This window comes from Agelaius tricolor, unplaced genomic scaffold (assembly GCF_023055355.1).
Source record: "Agelaius tricolor isolate 1412-34295 unplaced genomic scaffold, bAgeTri1.0.p SCAF_3, whole genome shotgun sequence".
Taxonomy (NCBI): domain Eukaryota; kingdom Metazoa; phylum Chordata; class Aves; order Passeriformes; family Icteridae; genus Agelaius; species Agelaius tricolor.
This window is the reverse complement of record NW_027269263.1, coordinates 55,253,101-55,277,768: the sequence shown is the minus strand read 5'-3', so window position 1 is coordinate 55,277,768 and position 24,668 is coordinate 55,253,101. Positions and strand designations below refer to the sequence as shown.

General features: G+C 37.5%; 1 protein-coding gene across 1 annotated transcript in view; it reads right to left on the bottom strand.

Annotated features, from left to right (window-relative positions):
* The window catches only part of LRRK2 (leucine rich repeat kinase 2), a 64,149-nt gene extending 39,494 nt beyond the window's left edge, over nucleotides 1-24,655 (bottom strand). Inside the window, exons 1-14 of the mRNA XM_071423890.1 lie at nucleotides 24,226-24,655; nucleotides 24,051-24,136; nucleotides 19,984-20,090; nucleotides 16,755-16,843; nucleotides 16,223-16,357; nucleotides 14,475-14,609; nucleotides 10,882-11,013; nucleotides 8,319-8,438; nucleotides 7,068-7,192; nucleotides 6,446-6,525; nucleotides 5,586-5,692; nucleotides 3,817-3,946; nucleotides 3,153-3,277; nucleotides 1,393-1,526 (exon numbers count right to left, since the gene is read on the bottom strand). Coding sequence (XP_071279991.1) covers nucleotides 1,393-1,526; nucleotides 3,153-3,277; nucleotides 3,817-3,946; nucleotides 5,586-5,692; nucleotides 6,446-6,525; nucleotides 7,068-7,192; nucleotides 8,319-8,438; nucleotides 10,882-11,013; nucleotides 14,475-14,609; nucleotides 16,223-16,357; nucleotides 16,755-16,843; nucleotides 19,984-20,090; nucleotides 24,051-24,136; nucleotides 24,226-24,385 — 1,665 coding nt within the window. The 5' untranslated portion in view covers nucleotides 24,386-24,655. The remainder of the gene's footprint in view (nucleotides 1-1,392; nucleotides 1,527-3,152; nucleotides 3,278-3,816; nucleotides 3,947-5,585; nucleotides 5,693-6,445; nucleotides 6,526-7,067; nucleotides 7,193-8,318; nucleotides 8,439-10,881; nucleotides 11,014-14,474; nucleotides 14,610-16,222; nucleotides 16,358-16,754; nucleotides 16,844-19,983; nucleotides 20,091-24,050; nucleotides 24,137-24,225) is intronic.
* Between the last annotated feature and the right edge of the window lie 13 nt (nucleotides 24,656-24,668).

Sequence of the window (24,668 nt, the reverse complement as noted above, 5' to 3'; positions counted from 1 at the left end):
GTGAAGTTACAGCTGATGTGACAGTAAATAACAACAATCACAATTCCAAAAAGATTTTCCTATCAACCACCAGTTTCAGCTGCTCATAACATCCCCAGATTTTAATCTTTGATTCTGAAAATATTCTCTAGCTACTTTTCTGATGAAAAATTGGATTTTTCCTCCTCAAATTCTCATGGATAAGTTTACATCATTTTTCTAGGGCAAGCAGAGGGAGCATTATTTCTTTTGTGGTTAAAAAGGAAATAATACAGGGTTTGTTTTTTGGGTTTTTTTTTGATAACTGGAAAAAGTGATAACCATGCTGGTAACTGAAAAAATATTAAAAGAAAAAGATATGAAGTAACATACCTATTACCATCCCCCACCTTTAGATGGAGGAAACCTAGATGAGGGCCTAGATCTCTGTCACAGCCATCACAAATCTGCAAAATTACTTCAATGGAGTCAAGTCCATCTCTTCCTCCGTATTCTCTCACTAGTTTTTAATTAAATGTGTCAATTTCTAGCCCTTCTGCCTGATATTGTAATACCCCAAACCACAAACCAGCTGCATTGGAAAATGCAATCAGGATGATCACAAAATATTGACAACCTTCTGGAGCAAAAATTTTTTTACCTCCTTTGTTAACTTCTCTATCTGATACCTTCAGGTCAAGATGTCCTTTAGACACTCTAGAACTATTTCACTGATACATTACTTGCTCTGACTTCTATAGTAAGAGACATAAATTTCCTTGACTTAATCTGTTTGGCAACCTTAAAATTCCTGAGAGGGACTTCTAAAAAACTAGGAATTGCTACATTTTGATTGTGATCATGTGGACCCTGAAAATCTTGTAGAGATTGGATTCTTCTGAAGGCCATGAAGATTTCCAATCACTAGGATTTGAGGCTAATTTGCTGTGCAAAGTTCCCAGAGTTTCCTTTGCATAGACTGAGCCTGCTTCAGCCTTTCATTTTCAGCTTCTCCTTCAAGGTACTGTTATCATTCTATTTTACAGGGGCTGGAAAAAGTTGAACAGTGAAAATAATGCAAACAACTGAGCTGTCCTCTCAGTTCTATGTGTAGCTGAAGTGTAGGCATGAGGACACTTTTCGTATTTACACTAGTCTGTTTTAAGAAAATAGAAATACCAAATAAATTGTATCCTTGAAAAAAACCCAAGCTTTTTTTTTTTTTTTAAATAAATATCCTTTGGAATTACTGCATAAAGAATCATCTAATACACTCCAGAAAATAAAGTAAGAAGAAACTCTAAAAGATTCATGAAACTTGGGAGTTAAGATTAATGCTACAAAATCAGAATGCAGAACTAAAACTTACAAATGATTCACTGCTTCAAGTGTAAAATAATGTCAAAATCCATGAGAATAAAGCTTTAACTGTACCCTGTTTAAAGCATTAAGCACCAATGAGTGAGTTCCCTCCAACAGACACTGGCTTTTAATGACTTTTCCTGTAAGTGCAAAAGCAGCATCTCCCACATCTCTGGAAGAGCCATTCTGGTGTTCATTCTTTGTACCTGCAACAATGGAAAACAAACTTCCTCAGAACAGCAGATTTCATATTCTCCCCACTGTTAACCCAATGATACAATCTAACAATCAAATGAACACTGAGGTGACTCAGAGAACATATTTCAGATCTCATGGTACTTTCAGAACACTGTATTGCAGAGACTGGAATCCTTCCAGATTTACACTGTAATATGAGTACATCGTGCTTAAAAGGAAAATTTCACCACATATTTGCTCACTGCTTACTATGAAAATACAAAACCATGCCAAAGAATCTGTTCTAAGGTACATTGCAATCTATTACTTTTTGAGCTATGGAGTTCCCTGATACCTACTTCAGAATGCCTCTTCCATCTGGTAAGGAGACACTATAGAGAAGCTATAAACTATTTGTTCTTGCTCACTTGGCAGCACACCATAGGACAAATTTTACACACAGATGACATTAAGTGGAATGTGAGCATATGCAAAAAAAACCAGAGAAAACCAGTCTTTCAAATTAACCACTGTAGCTTTTGGCACTTGCAGTCAAGTGACACTACAGAAAGTAACCAGAGATCCTTTCAAAGGCACTTCAGCATTCATATTTATTGTGATTATTATTTTTCCCATGAATTACTTTTTTATTCCCTAATTAACCTGCAAGTTCCAACATCCAGTTGGTGCTCTCTGTGTTTGATTACATTTTAAAAGGGCCTAACTTCCAGGATACTGGCAAGCAAAGTGCCTTGCCTCCATGTTAGAACACATATATCAAATTTAAATCTTGCTCTTCATTGAAAAAAGAGGAAAGTATTAGGATTAGAACTCAGATAATAGGAGGGACCTGAAAACCTGCAATCAGTCTGCATATTGATCAGGTTACTATTTTCAGAATTATTAATTTTGTAAATGTTCAGCTCAAACTGCTGAGAGATACCTGCAAAAAGTTGCTCTGAAAAAAAATTAGTACCCATGACTGTACTCCTACACTCAATATCAGAGGAAAAAAAGCAAGATTTATAGCAGTACATTGACAAAAAGAATTAAAATTTTTCCAAAATTCTATTAAAGCCATAAAATTAGTAAAGAACATTTTTCCACCCTCTGGATCGCTGATAAAGAGGTTTTTTTTGGAAAGGAATTTCTAACTAAACTACTCAGTTTAATTTCTCCTTGTTGATAGAAAGTAGTATATAACTGTATATTTTATATCTTTAAATATATAGATCACTGCCCAGTTTTTATGTTTCTTCCAAGAGACACTATCAAAACAATTGCATTTTGTGGTACAACAATTTTCATGTCACTGTCATGGCTTGCTCTCACTTAAAGGGCATTGATGATGCAAACCACAATGACACTGACAGCTCCACACTCATTCCCTGAATTCCTTAGAAGGAATGGAGCTAACTCTTCAATGATGACATCAAGGGGAAATCAGCAGTGATCAGTTTCGTCCGTTACCTTCAATACCTCAAATATTTTCTCCCATCTTGTATGTTCCTAAAGACTTACAGCTGTTCTCTGATATATACAGAACTGCAATTATTTTTTGAAGTCCCATTAAAGGATGTCTTATTAGAAGAATGACTAAAGCCCAGCTATCTGATTCTATTCTCTGATTTGGGGTATGCCTTTGGATGACTTACTGGGCATCATGAAGTGTAAAAGGACTCGAAGCGCTTCCAGTTGTACAGAGAGTGATTTTTCATGTTTCCTCATGGCTTTTACAACTTCTGATACTGCTACTGTCATTACATCCAGATGAGGGAAACTGAAAATATTGTTCATAAAAGAAATAAAAATACTGCATTTCCAAATTTTACATGTATTTATCCTTAATTAACACTGTTTGATAGCCCTTTGGAACACTATAAATTAAACTGTGGTACTTTTTTTCATCATAGCAAGCTATTTTCATGCCATTCCATTAATTAAGTCTATGTAAGTAACTGTATCCTTGCCAACAAGAAATTAATATTAACAAATGCTATTTTAATAATCAGAGGTAATTTTGTGGGAAATTTCTTATCTCTCAATGCACTCCAGTGTGGCTAACAGAAGGGGAGACCACCCAGAGATTGTCCATTTGAATCTCACTGCTCAAGAACCATGAAGGGAAGAATATGCAGCTCCCTACACACACCCACTTGGGCATTTGACTACAGGGCTTACCAAATTCCATGTCTTAAACAGGGCTGTCAGTCTGTGGTCCATTTCATTACCAGTCAACAACTTAAATGTAATCACTCTTGGCACAGAATCTCAAAACCCTTCACCATGAAAGTGGACATGCATTTCTAATTTTATTACCTTCCTTCAAAAACATGATTCAGAATCCTGCAGGCACTTTCAACCATTTCAGGAGAATGTGGATGTTTCCTCATTATATCCAAAACATTCATATGTATGCCTTTTGCCAGTAGTGTCTTCCTAATATTTACTAAAACACAAAATAGAAAGCATCCTATAAGTAAATCTTTCTTTCTGTGTAATTCTCAAGCACAACTGGTTTTCCTCCTTTTTTTTCCCAATGTTTTCACCTCTTCAAACAGACATTATAGTATAAATTAAAATGGGAAACAATTTGAGCTGAAGCTGACTTATGTTTGCATAGCTTAATAAAACACCTTATAATTTCTGACTGTCTCATAAGTTTCTATACATCTGCTATTTTTACTTAGGTAAAGTTAACATATGGGAAGAAGAATGTATAGCCTCACTTATATTTTCAGAAAAGTTTATTCTTGAACTTTTTCCTTGTATTTGAATTCTGTGATCATGTAGGAAAGCTAGAGCTTAAAACTTAAAAAAAACCTTCTAACTTCCAAAATGAAACTTAAAAAATGAACTTATATTTATTAATTCTCTTTATTTTGTTAATTCACTTTTTGCAAATTCAAATATTGAAGCACACGTTGTAGCTATAACTGTAATTAATAAAAATCAGAACATTATTAAAATTATCATAGTAACTACCACCAAATCTTGTTATTCCCAGCTCAGTACATCCATTTCAGATGGTTAGTTCAAGCACTACTGCATTATGCCAGAAGGTTTTACTAAGCTCCTTTATGTCTATCATTTCTGCTGTAAGCACATCCATTCAGGGGGAAAACAAAAATCATAATAATTAAAAAAAAAAAAAAAAGAAAAACTTGCTTTAGACTTCCAAAAGGAACCAGAGGCCCACTTGTCAGTAACATGTTTTGAAAGTACCTGGTATATGACAATAGTATGCATACATTTATGAGATCTATTTCTCAGTATAGATACATATTGATCTCATAAATAATTATAAAACATTTTCTGTGTTAGGTTTTATGTACTTGGATGGCTCAAGAAACTGGTGATAAAACAATGCTTTCTCACCTAGAGACTGGTAATTAACTGCTAGGATTTTTCTTCCTATCTAGCCAGTGGTTTTCAATGTGCAGTCTGCAAACCACTTGAGGTCCATAACCATTTCAAAGGATTCTGTGAAAGTTATCTAATAAAAGCAGGCCAACTGTCAGTAGGCTTAAATACTCTACTCAAGGGTCCACATCTCCACTGAAAATTTTTGAGGGGGTCTGGAAATTGAAAAAAGTTAGGAAACCATGTTAGGGACACAATCAGGAGTAAATCAATCTTGAAAACTGTCATGCACATGCTTAACTTTCTACACAATTTGATCCACTGAAATCAACAGGACTGTGTTAAGCAAGAAGGTGGTATTTGTTGGGCTGTGGTCCTTATTCATGTGATTTTTCAACAAATGCTGCTCTTGACGAAATCCAAACATGTGATAAATATTTAAACAAGCATACAAAGAGAGCACAGTTTTTTTCATGTCTCCTGCTCCAAAAAGTAGCAATTGCAACACATAATGTGGCAGAGAGCTCTTCATTTCCTCGTATTTTTTGATACTAGCCAACAGTAACTTTTTCAAAGCAAGGAATAAACTTCCTACTTATCACAACAACATAATATTCTAATCACAGGGAATACTGAATTCACTCAACAGTACACTAAATTCTCTTTAATATTTTTGCAAAAACTTTCTGCTGAAGGAGAAAGAAAAGATGATTAAAGTCCCTTACCATTTTGTTGTGACAAAATTGCCAAGGTACTAGCAGCTGCCTGAAACACTTCTTTTGAAGAGGAGTGCATCAGCATGGAGAGCATCACTGCTCTGTCTATTGGGAACCTTTCAGAGAGAAACAAATCACTGCACGTTGACTGTATTACAGCAGTTACTTCATAACTGCAGTTCAGTTTCTTAAAGAGGTATTATGTAACATAATGAAAATTTCAGGTGATTGCTCTTGGCCTCTAATATGTTTCCAGAGCAACAGCTGACAGAAAACTCTTTTTAACCTATGCAACTTTGTCTAGACTGAGTCTCACTGAATTCCTTGGAACCATGCTTTCCAAGGGACCTGAGGTCCAGAAAGGGTATGAACAGGCTTACACAAATTGAGCGACTACAATTTTAAGGAACTCTGAGAAATAGTTTAAGTAAAATGGAAATTTGTGTCTTATCCATGCCCAGTAGATTCTCCCTAATGAGGCAGCATTCCTTCTACAATGCCTTTTCATCTGTTTTGTGGGAAAATGAGCACTGCTTTTCTACACTCCTTACATGCTAGGTATCTTAATCTTGTCTGTTTACCCAACTCTTACATGCTTTATCTCTATTGCAACAGAAGACAAAATTCCTCATGAACTGTAAAAATTAGCTCTAACAGGCTGTGTTCTGACCCTTTAGGAAAACACTAGCAGATTTTCCTGAGTCAAGGTTAGCACACTTTGGAAGAAAATTTCCCAGGTGTGGTTGATCATCATGCATTTCATCCACTATAAAATTAAACATAATTGAAAAGTGAAACATCAAATGGCTTAACAACAGGCACTCTTTTTTTTTTTCATTTCCAAAAATCCAGTTTAAGACAACACTGACTGATTATCTCCATCTCCAATCTTCTCATGAAGGTTGTGTTGATACAGAAACAGATTTTTCAAAGCCCAGCACGCAGCCTCCTAAATAGAAACAAAAACAAAAAGATTAAGAAAATATACCTCTAGAAGATTAACAATATATGAAAAAACTTAAATAGTTTGACTGCTTTTCAGTTCACAAAAGAGGTACAAGGCACTTTATGTAGAAATAGAACAAAATGTACACTGTAATATTCTTTATAGCTTAGATAGGCCTGAGTTACAAACGTGTGACAGTCTCATTATTCGATTTTCATTTTGATATCTATTTTAGGACAAGATTAATTCTTCTGCTGATGGGCCTGTGTTTGGCTGTTTGATACAAAAGAGGTATGTAAACAATCTTTGCATGGCCAAAGTTTCAGGTATAAGCCTCATCTTAACTACCTACATTTGATTTGAAGAAGTAAAACCTCTTAAGACGAACAAAGAAAGGCAAGAAAGGTAAGATTTATTCTAAATCTAACCCAGACATTACAGCCTTTTTTTTGCCTGAGGATAGAGATGAGAAAAGCATGTTTCAAAACACTTTATTTAATACATAATACAGTCTTTCCATATTCCCATCACCCACAATTTCTCACCAGCACATCTGTATTTTTTCGGTGCAGTTCTAATGCTCTGTAACACGCTTCCAACCAGCATAACTTTTCTTCCTCCTCCTCTTCTTTTCTTTCCTCTAAGTCCCGGTTTAGGAATATTGTTTCAGCTGGAAATATAAAATATTTACAATAAATTCTTATTGTGAAAACAAAACACCTCTGTCTTAACCTTTCTGTAGTCATGCAGGCACTCACACTGGCAATGTGTGAAAATCAGTGGGAAGATAAGCCTTTTCTGGGAAGGGAGAAATCTTTTGCTATAAACTTTGAGACAGACATGCAGACTTGAAAAACGTGTTCAAGGTTATAAAGGGAGTGAAAAACTAAAGTGTAGCATAGTAAATGCCACAGAGTTACAGATCAGTCTAGGCTTTGGCTCTGAAAAGACCTGCATGTACCTCTTTTTGTTGCATATTTATGTACAGAATACCACAGACATAAAATGTAACTGTGAATGGAACCACTTATTACAGAGCCATCTACACTCTGAAGCAATGCTGTTTAAAACAAATGCAAATTGCAGTTGCTAAGAGAGAAATAGCTCAGAAAGTGCAACAGAATTTGAAATATGTAATTTTCTACCTGTGATTTTCAGCAATTAAGGGAAAGAAAGAGATACCAACACTGAGCATAATATCTGAGGCATAATGGAATGTCTATTGATATCTAATCTTTGCTATTTTGGGGCCTCTTAAATAAACAGCATTTCTACTGACTTTTATATGGAACAATTACTAAAGGACAAAAAGGATCAGGTCCTTAACTTTTTCCCACTAGCTAACTAATTTCTGTCTGAACTGTACTCAAGGAAAAGTTTACATCTTTTAATTGATTTCAGAACTCAAGCACAAGCATTGATTTGCTGCTATCAACTGCCACAGTACGAGTACTGTCATTCCTGGCAAACACAATGCCAAATCAGCGCTGTTATCACTGGAGACTTTATGTTAAGAAGAGATTATCCAAAATTTGTCTGTGAATAAACAGTTTGCTCTGTTTGCTCTGTTCAGATCTGTCAACATAACTTACCAGCTCTGAACACAGTGCAGATGTTGGGCATATGATATGAACTCAGACTTATCATAGTGAAACAGCAAACTGTAATCATGTAGGAAATCCAGCTTTGTTGAAGCTGTCCTGCCTGAGGCTTTTGTGTTAAAGAAATGGAGTTTGAAATTATTACAGGAAATTGCTAGAGTGAAAAAATTAACAAGTAGACAAACATTTACTCACTTAGAAGAGCTAAACAACTGAGAGCTGCAGCTTGTAACTTTGCATTTTCAGGATATGTTGTAACAGCCTTCACAATGACTTCTGGAACCTTATGTAATACAAGGATATTGAAAAAATTTCCTGAAACCAGATAAGATATCAAATTAATACAAGCACATATCTAGAGCTTTACATGCATTTAACATAAATTTCTCAGCACATCATACAAAAACTTTGTAACAAATGCTGTTTTTCTTACTAAAGGGCTTGACATCAAAATTTTATTTGTGGAAAGAAGAGGTTAAGGATAAAAAAATTTGGGATCTACATTCTTTGTGGGTCTTTTTGAATTTTTTTACAAGAGGCAGAAGTTTAATGCAAAATGAAACACACACTGTCATCAAAATAAGAAAAATACAATTGGTGTATCACTTGCAGACTTCCTGCCAGGAAGCAAACACAGTCCTGGCTGAATTCCTGCAATGATTTTATTTATCCTCTGACATAAGTAATTTAACCCTAGTTTACTCTCTGGTTTTTCCCTCCTCATTAAATAAATCAAGGTCAGCATTACAAATATAGAATAGAATCCTTCTGGAACAGAAGAATGCCTTTGGATAATAAATATATTTAAAGCATAACAATTATTGTAAGTGGTACAGTATTTTGTATTACAGGCTGAATATAAGGCACTCTCTAAAAAGCAAGCAAATTCAAATAACTTCCTTGTTTGGAAGTATTATGTAGAAAATAATAGACCAACACTCACTTTGTCAAATATGGTTTGATAGCTATGGCTTCTATTTTGATATTCAATTTCATTTAAATCTTGATAAGCAAAAACGAGAATTAGAGTAGTAATGTGAAAGATCAGTTGTGTGGTCATGTTATATCAGCATCACTGTTTCTTAACGTATTTTAATGGAAAAGGTATGTTTGGGTAAATGCCTTACTTACCTAAAGAAATTAATAAACCTAGGCTATGTGACGAGTAGTTCTGTTGGACTTGGGCTGGCCAAACAGCTATCAGCCAGTTAAAATTCCAAAGACAGTCAAATCTAGGATAGCCATTACCATATTAGCAAGAATGCATGATGCTGATTTTGGAAGCTAGTACATGCTAACTTTACCATTTCACTGCCAGTTAACATGGGTTTAGGAAGACAATGTCCATCAGAATAATCTGGGAAACAACACTTTCAGACTATTCCAGGAGCACCTAACAATTTTATATCTGTTCCCATAATTGCATGGTGCTGTGAACACCTGTTCCATAACTCTACTAAGGCAGCTCTTTATTAAGATGAAGGGCTCAAAGAAGAAATTGATCTTGTGGCTGCTTTTCTGCCCCTCTTTTTTGTTGGTCAGCACAAACTCATGGCAAACATCTGATTGAAACCAGGCTGGTTGCACTCACAGCAAGATCAAGGCCTCTCAACCAAGCTGCTGTGTCCCCACAAGTGCTTGGTTTCCCTGTGTATCTTCAGTTATCCTTGCACAGCAGATTGTTCAAGGTCATCATCACCTCTTGCCAAAAACACACTGCAAACTACCACCTCAGCAGCCACCACATTTCCTTAAAAATCTTATCTAGCTTTCTGAAAGGGAATGGGAAATTGCTCCAGGTTGCACTCAGGTCTGATCTGTATTTTTTGCCATATCTGCATGAAGAAGTGGAAACAGATGGTGAAAGGATGGGACCAACTTTATTATGGGGAGTCATGCACTGGTACCAGCATCTGCAGTAGCTTCAGACCACCACCTGCAAAAATTGGGAAGCCTAACTCTTGATGAAGAAGAACCAGCCATGGAGTGAGGGCTGCTCAGGCAGCTGCTCATAGTGGGCTTGCATGCAGCAGGGGGAAAAACATATTTATTTTCATTTGAACTTCCTATTACGTGGTTCTTGGCAAGTGCTCAAATGGATTTATTAGTCACAAGTGTGAGACCAGAGCTGCTAAGAGGCACAACTTTTTGCCACTGACATAATTTCTCATAATGTGACACCAGCCCATTTTAGCCCAGACAACTGAAGTACTTTTGCTCAAGTCAAGGCAAATCCAGAATCCAGTGATTCATTCACTGCTGCAACACAGGGAGGCCCCAACACAGGCATCATCACTGTCAGGAATGCAGCACAGGTCTCTGAAGATAAATGCACTGCAAGGAGGAAAGCTAGAGTTTTACAGAATCTTTTCAACTAATTCTGTAGCACCCATTGTTTCTCACACATTCACCACTGGCACTTAAAAAATGAAATCCCTTAGTAATTTTCTTCTTTTCTATAGTAACTTTATACAGAATCAGACCTACTGATTTCCCATTCTCCTATTGTGCTTCTTCCCCTTTTTGTCTCATTACTCCCCCCTAACTTGAGTCTTTTATGTCAGCTGCTCATTGTTATATTTACCACATAAGGACACCATATTGACTGTGGTCAGGGTCATCATTAGACACAAGGATCTCTGCACCACCCTGAGGATTTACTGGAATAGCAGTTGCTGTCTGTAAACACTCCCAGTTAACTCCAACTCTTACATAGTCAGAATAAGCTGACTTTACATAAACAACTTTGTGAACTTACCCAATGTAAGCTTGTGCAACAAACAGCAACTCACTTCCTGAACTGTTTCACTACTGGGGAAACTTTTCATCATTTCCACTATAACATTGTAGCAGCGAACGTTTCCCGACATGAGCACTTCAACATTGCTGGCTGAAGAAAGAAACAGAAACAAAAACTGCTTCTTAAAACAGAGGGGAAAAAAAGCTGACTGAATTCTAATTCAGACTTTAGCTAAATAGATTTATTTAGGGAACTGTGACTATACTGCAATTTTTACCTTGCATCTTCAAAGAAAGGTGGCTTTATTTCTTGATATGGTTATAAAATGATGAACATTTGTAAACTATCATTAAAACAATGCTTTCTCACCTAGAGAATGGTAATTGACTGCTAGGATTTTTCTTCCTATCCAGCCAATGGTTTTCAATGTGCAGTCAAAATTCAGATTAACATTTCTGGTTTTTTCCCATTCTGTATCAGGCCATGTAACAGAAACCTCCTCCCAAACTAATCTTAGGTAGCTTTTTTCTTAAATGTGAACAAGCTGTTTTATAAATACTATATCAATCTTATAAATGGCGTTTCTAACATGACTGTAAACAAGCACACATTTTACAATATTTCAGTAATATTCCCAGGGGCATAAAATTAAGAAAAAAGATTTAGATTTTTTTTCCCCATAAAATTTATTCTGTAGTAATTTATTTGATTTAATAATGCATTTCTGACTTTTCCTTCTTTTTTAAGGGGGGCAAGTTAGGAAGTTATTATTCTTATACAAATGAGTTCTACTGTACACCTGTTGTTCAGTACCTGAAGGTACTGAAATTTTCATCTAATGTTCCTGCAATATTTTGAAAGCCATTGCACACATTCTATTTCATAGAATCACAGAAGATTGACATTGGAAGGAACAGCTAAAAGGTCACTGTGTCCAACCCATGTGTTCAAGCAGGACTGCCTACAGTGGGTTGTCCAGATGGCTTCTGAGTATTTCCAAGGATAGAAACTTCACAGCCCCTCCAAGAAAACTGTGCCAGAGCTTGGTCACTCTCATCTTGTTTATTTTTTATTACTCAGGCCAGATACAGAAACCAACAGGACAATCATGTGAGCCCATACAAAGACAGAATGTATCCATTCCAACTGAGGACAGAGTGATCTTACATATAGTGATTTCAGGCAAAACAGCATCATGGTAGTTAAAACACATAGTATGAAAAACATCCTTGTAGTATTTCTATCCAGGGTATGAGACAGATTATGAACCCAAGAAATCTTGGCCAAAATCCTGGCCCAAATAAATGAAAGAGTGTCCTGTCACCAGCTCCAAGGGAGTTAGCATTACTCTGCTGAGGTCTATAAATTTTCTTAATTGCTCTTTCAACAGCTTGGCTTCCCTGATTACAACATAAGAGAAATATTCACAACTGTAGTATTAAAAATAATCACCCTCTTCAAAAGATCATCAAACCTTTAAAATAATACATCTCTAAATACTAAATCATGACAACCTACCAGATGAAAAAGCAAGCTCTGAGTGGGAAGCATTTCTGAAGCACTCTATTTGATAGTGAAGGAAGGTACCTTTCACAATGCTTTAATAGGACAGCCATTTATCATGTCATTCTCAACTGAAAACACACATTCCACAAAATAGTATTGCATCACTCCACAGTAAGTTATGATTTCAAAAGTGATACTTATGAATATAGTAAAATAGTTGGATGATTCCAAAATTGATCACTACAGAGATGGCATAATGAACTGCATGTTAAAATCTGCAAGATCCAAGCAATGGCACAGCTGCAGCGAGTCACCATATCCCAGAACAAGGTAGAGAAAAAGAGGTGGAACAGATCTCATTTAATCTTAACAACCAAAACTTGGTTATCCAGGTTCTCTCAACAATGGATGAGGAGATCTGAGCACTCTGTATGGAGACTCATCCCAGCTGGTTTAGGGTTAGGTAAATTTCCTCTGACTGTTCCTCCCTATTAAACAGAGTTCAGGCCTGGCTGGCTCCCTGTGCCTGCCATTTAGATGGGTAACATTCTGTGATCCACCACTCCACTTTGGAGGACAGTCAGCAGCAAAGCATTTTTCTCATGCCACAAATACTACTGAGATTAAAGAGTTCTTGTACACCCTTATCCTACAATTTCTTATAACCCAAGTGTAAGTATGTATTAATGAAAGAAGGCATAGTGAGGTACTCATTCAGAATAGAGACTTGAACTTCAGTGTATGGGGAGACATTTGCTACTGGATAAGTTACAGTGTGTACTTAACACTGAATTATCTTCTCCATGGTGGCCTTAAAGGAATATATTTTGTTGAGTTCTTGAGGGATGTCACCAACCAAGAGTAGGAATACCAGCTTTGCACACTCATGTGCAAGTAGTCTTCTGTTCCTCTGGCTGTTTTCAATCTTTTATATTAGAAAGGAGAGTATTAAATACCTGCTTTAGAGCAGGTCTTTTTCATGCCTTCTCTTGTTACACTTTGTATAACTATTTCCTGTTTTGAAAAGGACTTAAAATCTGGCATCCTCCTCCCTAGAAAACAGCAGTAACTTTTGGGCTAGAGCAAAATTATTTCTGACTCAGGGGATACTAAACTTTTTAAATACTAACTGGAACAGCAAGAATTTTAAAAACCAGGAACTAGATAGCTTGGAGTCTGATGAAATGCAGGACACTTCAGTCTAGTTCATGTTCAGTGGGCACTGATGGGGCCAGCACAGTTCCTATAGAGCCAGACAGGATGTACAAGCAAAGTTTTGTAAGTAAACACATCTGCAGGAGGTACAACATTATGCACCTCATGAAAGACACGGAGAGCAGAACCCTGCCCTGTGCTTCCCCAAATTTGTCAGCAGGAAGCTGACAAAACCTGCCTCTGTGTCAACAAGATCAGATTGCTGTCAACAAATTGACCCAAATCATCAAACACATTTCTCAGGATCTGATTTTGCACAGAACAGGGACTGCTGCTACTGGAAGACAAGAGCTAACAAAGACATTTTCTTCCAGTCTTACTGCATAACTCCTGAGGACACTGTAAGAGTACCACATGCACTGTGCTACCAGTGCTCACCACTGCAGTCACCACTGAATGACCATAGCAGCTGTTTGAACTCAGATATTTTTTCCCAGGCCTGGCCACTGAATTTGTATGGGCAATTTTCCTTTGTGGGACAGACTTTGCCAAGAATATTCTTTACCTGTGACCCAAACTCACTAAAGATTTATTTAGTCAATAAATATATCTTATTTTTCAAGTAATAAAAGATGACAGGACAGGGTCTTGAAACTTCAATCTCTACAACCATGATAAGCATCTTTGCTACCACTTACTCCAGGTGAAAGAAAGTATCTTTCTGTTATTTAGGAAAGATTTATGCTCTAATGGTTAAATATCAAAAATAGCCCATTTTTAAAAAAAGGGTATTTCCCAAAGAAAACAGGAAGGTGATTTGTCTGGCAACTCCCAACCAGTTCTCAATGATTTTCTGCAATCACACAAAGATTACTTTCTATAATTACAGAAAGCAAGAGCTGATGCACAGTGTGGGAGAAAAGGAATTGAAAATAACTTCTAATACTTACGTGGACCAGCTAAGGAATGTAATGATTTAAGTGCAGGAAGAATCACCTCTTCTTTCTCTGGAAACTCTTTAAATACTTTCAGTATGATCATATGATCTTTGCTTTCAACAAATTCAGTCAGCTGCTCTTCTGGAACTAAATTGAAAGGCAAGACATACAGTATGTTTTGAGGAAATAATTCTTACCCTGGCGCATCATGAGAAAAGACAACTGTTTTTATCAAGTTTCCTTGTATTTATTTTCTGTGTTTCACAGAAAGTAAAGTACTCTCCAACACATAATCTTCCATGATTATGACCTTTTTAACTAAAAACTAAGCTACTTTATAAACACCTTTTTCTAGCTTACACTTTATGTAAATGAGTTCTGACTTTTAAATGCTACCTTGTGAATCTGTATTTTAGAAGTCTTTTAGCCTTTTTCACAGAATGCTAGTCCAAACCAAAACAGTATATAAGTGAGGGAAAAGCTAAGCATACAGTGGAAAAAAGTAAAATTAGGGAATGCCATTTTGCATACTCACATTTTATATATATATTTTTTTAATAATGGAATTTTTTCCATAAAGCCACACTTTAATAATATCTTACCTTAATGGCTTAAGGTTTTTCCTTTCCTGGCCCCTGTTATTCATACTAACATAACTGTGTGGCTGTGCAATGACACAGATAAGGGAACTGACCCAGGATGAGAAAGAGCACCTCTTAAATTTCACAAGCATAATTGTTTTCTGAATCTGGTTAAAGATAAGGCTATGCAAAGATCCACATAACAAAAACTGACAAGGTGGCTCAGAGGTAGAGAAAACAAGGCAGGAGTATCCTAGGAACTTGTAACATTGGTGCTGCCATCAAGAAGAAGGTATGCAGGTCTGTACCTGCAGCCAGATCTGTGAAAATCTGGCACTTACAAAAAACATGCACAGAAAACATAAGAATTTCAGATTGTTGTGGAGACTGAAGAGAAAATACAGCAAGGCAAAAGTACTCAGGGACAGGAAAAGGAAAAAGAACAGAGAAGATAGTTCCAAGCACATATATGGGAGAAAGACTTAAAAAAGCGATATAGAATGGTGCCAAAAAGAACCAATCTGAAGAACTGAAGATTATCTTTGAAGCAAAGAAGTATACAGCAGAGTGATAGCATTTCTCAATATTTATTTTGAATCAAGAAACTCAATTCAAAGCAAGGGGACTACAACAAGGGTACTTCTGGCTGCAACATGCACAATTCCTGAGGTTTCTGCAAAAATTCAATACATGGTGACTTCATTTTTCAGAATAAATGGGAATACTGTATGGACACATGATCACCTTTTAGCATTGTCAGGGTAAAAGCAGAAAAAAGTATTTTTCTAAAGTACAAACATTTTGTTTGATTTTAGAACTGTTCACGTTACTAAAATTTACCAGTCTTAAATACACAATCCTGTTTTTGAGAATTAAAATCAAATGTCACTGTTCTTTATTCCTGTTACTGACCAAAATTAAATCCCATCTTTTCAGTTAACTTTGGACTTAGAAATGAAGGGACATTTTGATTTTTTTAAAGATGTCATATTCATTGCTCTAATTTATAGAATTTGTGATATTTATTGGAAAGTCTGCTTTGTGCTAGCTTTTTTAAGAACAGACATAATCCACAAACCAATCTGGAATGCAAAAATTCATTAATTGCCTTTAAATTAAATCTGTCATCCCTCCCAATCTATAAATTTTTCTAATGTCATAAACTACAAGATAAATTACCTTTCTCAAAAAGTTTGTGTAACGCTTTACATCCATGCTGCTGGATCTCTTCATTTTTAGGGAAGGTGTGCATGGCATTAAATACCAAGGAAAACACATCCACCTCTTCTTCCAAGAGCAGGAAAGCAATTATGTCTGAACAGCAGAAGAGATTACATGTTGCACTGATTATTTCTCAATATTTTCATTGAAACACCATAAAATCCAAAATTCTTTGATATTTTCCTTAAAGTTTACTCTGACAGTTCAAATCCAGCTTTGTATAACCCATGACAACATTATCTCTTAAGGTAGCATTTTACAATAGTACTGATGTTCTAAAACTTTACCACCAAAAGACAGTTCATACCTACCTAGTTAAAAAAAGGTTCAAAATAGCACTCTTATTATTTTGTATACAAGTAAAAATGACAAGTGACTTCATGGAGTAAAACAGAGAGAAAAATCCAGTCTGCCATGTACAATCACACACTTGGTATCAGCTCTGTGTTTTAAAGTCTTAGATGAAATAGGAAAGTAAAGCACACAATACCTGACATGAGGAGTAGATTTAATGCTTTTAGTCCTATTACTGAAAGATTTATATTTCCTTTGTGGACAGTAAGCATTTTAAGAATCTGCCTAAAAATTAAGGACAAAAAAAAGGAAAAAAGAGTTATAGCTAAAGAAATATTGATACACGCAAATTTTTATCAAACATCTACTTTGAAAACAGAAGTAGTTATAGAAATTAGCAAAACCTTAAAAAGCTCTCAAATAACTTGAAAAAAACCTTTTATTTCAGTTTATATTTTTTCAAGTTACCAATGAAGTAATATTAGAATTTCAACTACGATCATAGTTCATTAAAATACTGACGTATAACTGATCCAATTTACTTTACTTTTTAGTCAGTTATATGAATTAATTCTGCAGGGTCATTGAGGAGGTGGTTACCCTGCAGAGCACTGGTGTGAGTGCAGATTATTGGAGTGCTCTCTGATATTCACCACAGAGTGAGGACAGCACAGCAGTGCTCTGCCTGCAGCAAGAGCTCAGTTACACTGAACAACCAAGGGTCTGCTGGAATAGAAGCAGCAGCTTCCCAGCTGAAGAATTTGAACAGCATCTTGATGAACTCTACTGTATGTTTCAGCCCTACAACAGTTACATGATGCTGGACAAACCACTAAAAATAAACATTTCCTAGGCTGCCAGTTGCACACTCTGTTCTTTCTGTAAGTCTGTTCTCACTTGTTAAACAGAGAGCCAAACAATGCCAAGTATGGCAAAATTCAGGTCATGTATGGAACTGGGCACAGAAAAATCAGTGGATATTTTCAATATACTTTACTCAAATTACCATCTGTAAAATAGTGACTAAAAATCTGTAACTCCTCTTAAAAAAAAAATTAAAAGCATTGATATCACACTGAATGAAGCCTATATCAAAATGGAGGGGGGGAACTGCAATTAAAAACTAAATTAAAATGCATAGACTTACACACAAAAAACTAAAGAAACTTTTTTTTTTTACTTTTCCTTATGATTCAGCAATTTTAATAATATTCAAATGTGAATCTTTGCATATATAATAACTAATAAAAATAGACTGTGCAGTAGTTTGTAATACTTCAGTTGATATTCTTGACCTGTCTTGAAAAACATAAGCAGCACTTGAAGTTTCATCCAAATATCATACCCCAGCTCTGGCAGTGATGTTGTTTGCCTTGCTGAAGTCTAAATTTATAAGCTGGAATGAATCACTGTTTTCCCTTCATACTATGATGCTGCTAGTTTCTCTCTCCTCTGTTGTAGCACTACTGTTGTAGCTATGATGACCAAAATAGACACAAGAAGCAAAATCTGATGAGAGGTATAACATCAGTTATAGGCATAACATCCACTTTCCAAATTTACTTTCAGAGAATTCCCTCCCATTTATCCTTCCATTTCAAGTATAACCAAGAAGGATGAAAACCTTTCTAAAGTTCTGCTGCTGTAGGAAAGTTTAACATAAGAGATTACAAAACATCTCATGAAGGCTATTTAAGCTTGTGGAAAGAATGCAAATAACTGAAGGAAATTCTCTTTCTCTTCACAGTGATAGCAACTATTTAATTATTCATTACACTGTCTGTCAAACACACCTAAATCAATAGCAAACTACCATTTGTAAACATAACTGTAGTGAAGTCAAGTTGGATCATAGCTGAAAGAGAAAAGAAAGAAATGCTTTTTCTACTTTAATATTTCTATTCTCCCAAAATACTTACACACACAAAAGGGAAAATCTCCTGGGAAAAAATGACCTTTTCTTCTCTATTGTAACTGTTTCCTGCCTTGCTGTAAACAGCATGAATTCATTATGGTGTTGATTCACACAGTACAATCCATGCTCAAGGAATATGAGACATAATTTAGCTGGCTTGTTCTGCTTTTGGCACTGACAGAAATGCCTGGGTCCACTCCCCCACTAAGTGTCTCCACAGCAAGGAAAACTGTCAACGTGTCAGACAGGGATACACAGTTGGCTAAAGTGATGGCACTGAGAAGGAATGGCCTACAGCAGTGCTATCACCAGATCTTCTGTGAAGTTTGAGTTTGAAAAGGATGCTTTGTTAACTGCACACACTGCGTGGGTGCTGAGGAGGCTGTAGGAAAGATCAGTCCCAGAAAGTCATTTTTCTGGGACCTGAGAATGAGCAGCAGTATCTCCAGCTCTCAGGATAACTTTCAGTCAATTAACAAGGTTTTAAGCAGCCAAAGAAATTGTAGTATGCACAGCTTCAGCTCAGTTATTTCTTGCTCATGAAAAGCAACCCAAATCACTTTTGCTTTCCAACAAAAACTGCCAACACATCTTTCAGGGGAGTTCATTCCCCTACTGACCACATATTCTACCCACTATAAAACAAACAAACAAACAAACCCCCACAAAATCAAAATGCATCTTAATGCTATTTTTCAACAGCAACCTTTCCAAGGAAGAGTGTGGTAAGGACTATGGAGGCAGATTCACAGGGTTATAAGGCTGCTGTCATTATCAGGCCTGAAGGCAGCAATCTGCTCAAGAGTGAGAACACCTAACCAAGCCCCCAAACCAACCCCCATGTGCATCATGCCTACATCTACAATTAGCATTTGTCCTACTGGGCAACAATTGAGCCAACCTGTGTGGGTATTCATCCCATCTAACCACAGACATCCAGAAAAAACTTGCTTAGGCCTCCTTTGAAAGCTGATGGATGAGAACTGAGCAAGTCCAAACCACAATTTGCCCAATTTACTAAAAAGACAGAACAAACCATCCCTTCTGAAAGTAATTGTATCCACTGAATTCACAGGTAGTTGAGGTGATCAGCGATAGACAATAATAACAGGTGTGACAAAACCTCCTCTTCTTGATTTACACTAGGCATGTAGATATAATTCCTCACATTTGAAAAAAACATACACAAACATCCAGGTAATAGTGCATCTGCCAAAAAGGTTACTTAGGATTTTTTTTAATGTGTAAGTGGAATTGTCTATATTTCAATTCAGGCCCTTTGCTTCTCATTCTGTCACTGAGTGTCACTAAAAAAGGCCTGGCTCAATCTCCTTTACTTTCTGCACCAGGTATTGAAATACACAGATAAGATCCCTCTTTGTGCCCCATTCTGAAGGCTGAAGAAATGCACAAAAAAAGCTGATGTAATAACTTTATATATTTCATTGCATATATAAGCTGCCAAAATGACCAAGTATTCTGGCAGACTCTTTGCATACAAAATACTTACTGGTGAACACCCAGTACTTCCCAGTCCTTCCCAACATCCTTAGGAGCTATGTTTTGTAGAGTACTTGGACAAATTTCTATTAATTTACAAAGAAGTGACCAGCCCATCTGTAAAACAAAAATGCAGCTATTTTAGAATAGATATTCTGCTTGGAACTTCTACATTGTCTTCTAATATCCTCAGCTTTTGCAAGACAGCTGTTCTGTTACCTAGCTAAATCAGTAGGGGAAAATTAATTAACACAAGACAAATGGCATGGAAAGTTAAAAGAGGGAAGTAAAACATATGCTAATGTTTCTGATTGCATTGCTTGCAGGAACACATCACTCTCAATTTGCTTCAGCACTGCTTGAGGATAAAGGGCACACAGTTAAATGAGTTACTGACAGAGAGAAAGATGTGCTCCACAGTAAGTTATCATTGGCCAGGAAAAAACGCTGCACTATTGCAGGTGCATTTTAATGAAAAATGTGTATTTTCATAAGAACTTGCTATTTAATTGCAAATTGCAAGGATAAAGTATAGGTTTTTAAAGGCCTTCAATGTTTTAAATGGGGATGAGATACATAAACAATTACTACACATTTCATATTCTTGCCATCAACTCTCAGTAGTGTGTGCTTTCAAAATGTAATGAAGGCAGTAGATGTTTTGAGATCATAAGGGGTGAAAGACAACCAAACCAAATCTATTTATTCTTAATAACTACCTATTTCATCCAATGCAAAATCTTTGACTTTCAAACATCTGTAAATAATAGCAAAAGCTAAAAATGCTCCTCTTTGATCTTCTGTATTGGAGAAATCTGCTCTCCTATGAATTTTTACAGGCTGATATGACTGCACAGGCTGCATTGAGGAAGCAGTAAGCAAAATCTGTACAAAGAAACACCTGATGAAAGAAAATCCCTCTGTATTGAAAGAAAAGTAGTGAACTGTGAAATGTCAAAAGTCAAGATGAAGCAGATTTTACAGAAAGGAATTATAACAAGGCATGTGAGTTTTCTTGAGCCTATAAGTAAATAAAAAGGTGGAAGCAGGCCTCTGTGCTTTAAGAATAGAGTCAAGGCAGAAGATAATATGTCACAAAGACTCTATACATAACTGGATCATTTTTTCACAGAAGAGTTATGTAAAGCAAAGAGGTCAAGATGGGACAGCCAACAGGAATGTAAATGGCTACCTCCAAAGAGTTTAACAGCAAAGTTCATATAAAGTGCACGATCCCTAACCCTGCAATCAGTAAGACTAGAGACATGGAATTACAAGCCTGGTAGTGTAGAGTCACCCACAGGAACAGCATGAGCTTGAATTTAGACAGCTTTCCTGACAGCTTTGTAGAGTGTGCAAAAGGTGATGCAGCTCCCTGGGGACTGGAATTCCACTTCTTTCACATACTTGGTTGCAGTGTGAGCACAGCCCAGATCTGCAGAACTTTTGTTTCTGTTTCAGTTTAGATTTGCAGAAACAAACATTTTAAGGCAATTATAACCTCAATGTCTGCAGCCTGAGCTTGACTATTAGCCAGTTTCCATACACTTTTCCTTGGACAGCAAGCTGCCTTGCCCTGCATGGCAAGACTATAAATCACTTACCATGGACATTCAGGTTGGTCTGTGTGACTGAGTCCTAACTAAATGCAGGTACAATGAATAGTCTTAGTAAGCATCAGTCCAAGATGAAGATATATAATTCTTAATTTTCCATATTCCAAGCAAAATAGAGTTTATTGGTGACAGTCAATCAGGTACAAATTTCAAAAACATTGTAGAGGTGACTATCAATTGATAAACTGCTTATTCCTTAGAAAACATTTTATTTTAGAAGTCACACTTTATAAGAGCATCCTAACTGTTCTTATAAAATTGAAAATCTGATGCAAATTACTTACTTAATTACTTTAGAAAATTCCTTTCTGTATTAACTGTTTCTGATGAATTTTATATTCCCATTGAACATTTTTATTTGGATTGTTAGGACTCCAAGTATTGACAAATATTTATCAGAACTGTGGATCCAGAGAAGACTAATGGAAACATCTGACCTGCTGATATGTGGACTATATTACAACATTAAAATCACAACCTGAGGTAACAGAGCTTTTTAGCTGTTTGAAGATTAAGTAAGAAAGCAAGGGTCTTTTAAAAAACAGAAATCCTAAAGGTTACAAGGAAGGGAAATAAAGCAAAAGAAGATGTCCTTATAAAGATTTAAACAGGTCCCCGTATTCAGAAACAGTTGGTAGCAGCAATGAAACTCATTATTTTTAAATCTGATCCTTTTTGTTGCTAGCATGCCATTCATTTATATTACATTGGCTCCCACCATCTACATAAGACAATAAAGCTCTGCTGATTGCTCTTTACTCAAGTGCACTCATATTTTGCTCTAGTTTCTAAGCTGCTCCAATCATTGCCAGAGAAACTGCAGAAAACTACCCTATCTACTTAAAGACATATTTTACTTACAGGAACTACTGGCTTTCCACACCAGTACCTTCCTGTTGGTGAAGGAGCTTGCAGGGTTTATGGATGCAGTCTGACTTGGGCCAGACTTGCAATATTGATCTACTAAATTAACCCTGTACAAGTTAGTGGAACAGCATCTAGGGTTCCAACATCAACCCACAATGCTTTGTAACCAGTTAAGGAGGGGAGTGAAGAAAATTCTCACTTCAGGTATGTCTCTGACTGTGTTTCTTCTCTTATGTGAGTCAATTTTTTTAAAATACCAAAAGTAAAAGGAGGATAATTAATTATTCATTCAATAAAAAAATCATCAGAAGTGCAAAGAGACTGCACTGAAATCTGGACCTCATTACTTCACCACCACTATAAAGTGAGAATTTATTCACAAAGATTACAAAGAAATAGCAGTGAATGAAGCAAGAAGACAGAGATCTACTTACACAGTGTGAATGTTTGTAAATATCAGAACTGAATGTGAAAGAAGAGCTGCCCAAGACATTTTATGAGGAATGGGATTTGAGCTTTGCACTGGCTATGAATTTCCCACTGCAACACAACATAGTAATGCAAAGGAGGTCCAGAATGTCTGACCTGAAACACTGTATGACTGCAAATGTAGGCAGGTAGAAGATTAAAATTAATTTTAAAATTCTGCATTTGAATGAAGTATTTTAAGAGAGCTAAAATGAAAGTTAATCACTGTCTTCTTTATGCAATTCTGAGAGTCTTGTGCTATCATTTCACACCTACTTCTTGTTATGATTGATGTTTTACTTCCAAGTTTAGACTTCTGGGCAGAGGTTTTATAAACTAATGAGCTTTATCTTGAAAAAAAACCTGCTGCTTCATATTCATAGTGCTTAATAATTTAAAAAAAAAGCATCAAACGAGTTGCACAGAAATCTGGAGCTTATAAATATCCTCTATGCATAGCATAGTCAGATATTTAATATGTGCCTGCCACGAAGGAGCTGCTTTGTATGACAAGTCTGGCAGCTGTACCATAAGTATAACATCGAATTGTCCAAGTGCCACACCTAGTCCAAATGGGCCAATGTTAAATTACAGGAGCAGGTAGGCAGAACCTTAAATTGCAGGACTTACTCTTAGCTAAAATATTCCTCCCACCTTTAAAAACGTGTGCTAGCACAAGTCTCAAGGATACAGCTACACATATATGAATTCATAGCATAAAATCATGCTTTTCAGAAGTTTGTCTAACCATGGCAAAATTCAATACGCACACGTCAAAACTATATTAGATAACACTGGTAATTTAGAACCCTACGTTACAAAGTATTCACATGGCTTAATTCTTATTTCCTATTTTGCCTCCTTCTGCCAGTAAAAACACAGACGCAGCCAGTGGCGTCTGCAATAAGTTGGAACGCTTGGTCCCTTTAAATGCCAGCGGTGACAGCGCCCTTCTACAGCTCAGAGCACTTCACGAAGCGGCCCAGGAGACACAGGGCAAGTTAAGGAGAAATCAACAAGCGGAACAAGAACTTTTATCCCGGGAAGGGCCCGGCGCTCGCTCATCCCGCGGAGCGCAGCCGGAGCTGGGCAGCGGCCCTGGCCCCGCTCCCGCCCGGCCCCTGACCTGCTGCACGCCCGCCGCTCCCGGGTACAGATCCACCACCAGCAGCAGGGGCACGTGGACGTTTTTGCCGCTGAAGAGCCGGGGAGCTGTGGGGGGACAGAGAGCGACAGAGAGACCGTGTTAGCGACCGGCGGCGGGCGGGACAGGGCAAGGCAGGGCAGGGCAGGGCGCTCACCGCTCTGCCGGGCCGCCAGCTCCAGCAGGTCGCTCAGGGTCTGCACCAGCGTCTCCAGCCGCTTCCTCTCCTGGACATTCTGGAGCCGGACGACCAGTTTCCTGAGGGCTTGTTCCTCCCCCGCCACCGCCTCCCCCTCCTCGGGGCCGCCGCTGGCCATGGCCGAGCCGCTGGCCTCGCTGTGCCCATCCGCCGGTCGGCGGGACGAGCGCAGGGCTGGGCTGGGCTGGGCGGTGCGGGCCCGTCCCGCTGCTGCAGCCCCGCAGTGCCGCCGCCCGGCCGCCGTCACCCGGCCCTGCCGAGCCGCCCCTGCCGCGGCCTCCGGCCCCTCCCACGGCGCCGCTCCATGGACACGGCCAAGGACCGGCCCCGCGGGCGGGCGGGCGGGCGGGCGGCCCCCGGTAACCCCTGGGAAACGCCCGAGGGCCCCGCGCAAGCGCTCG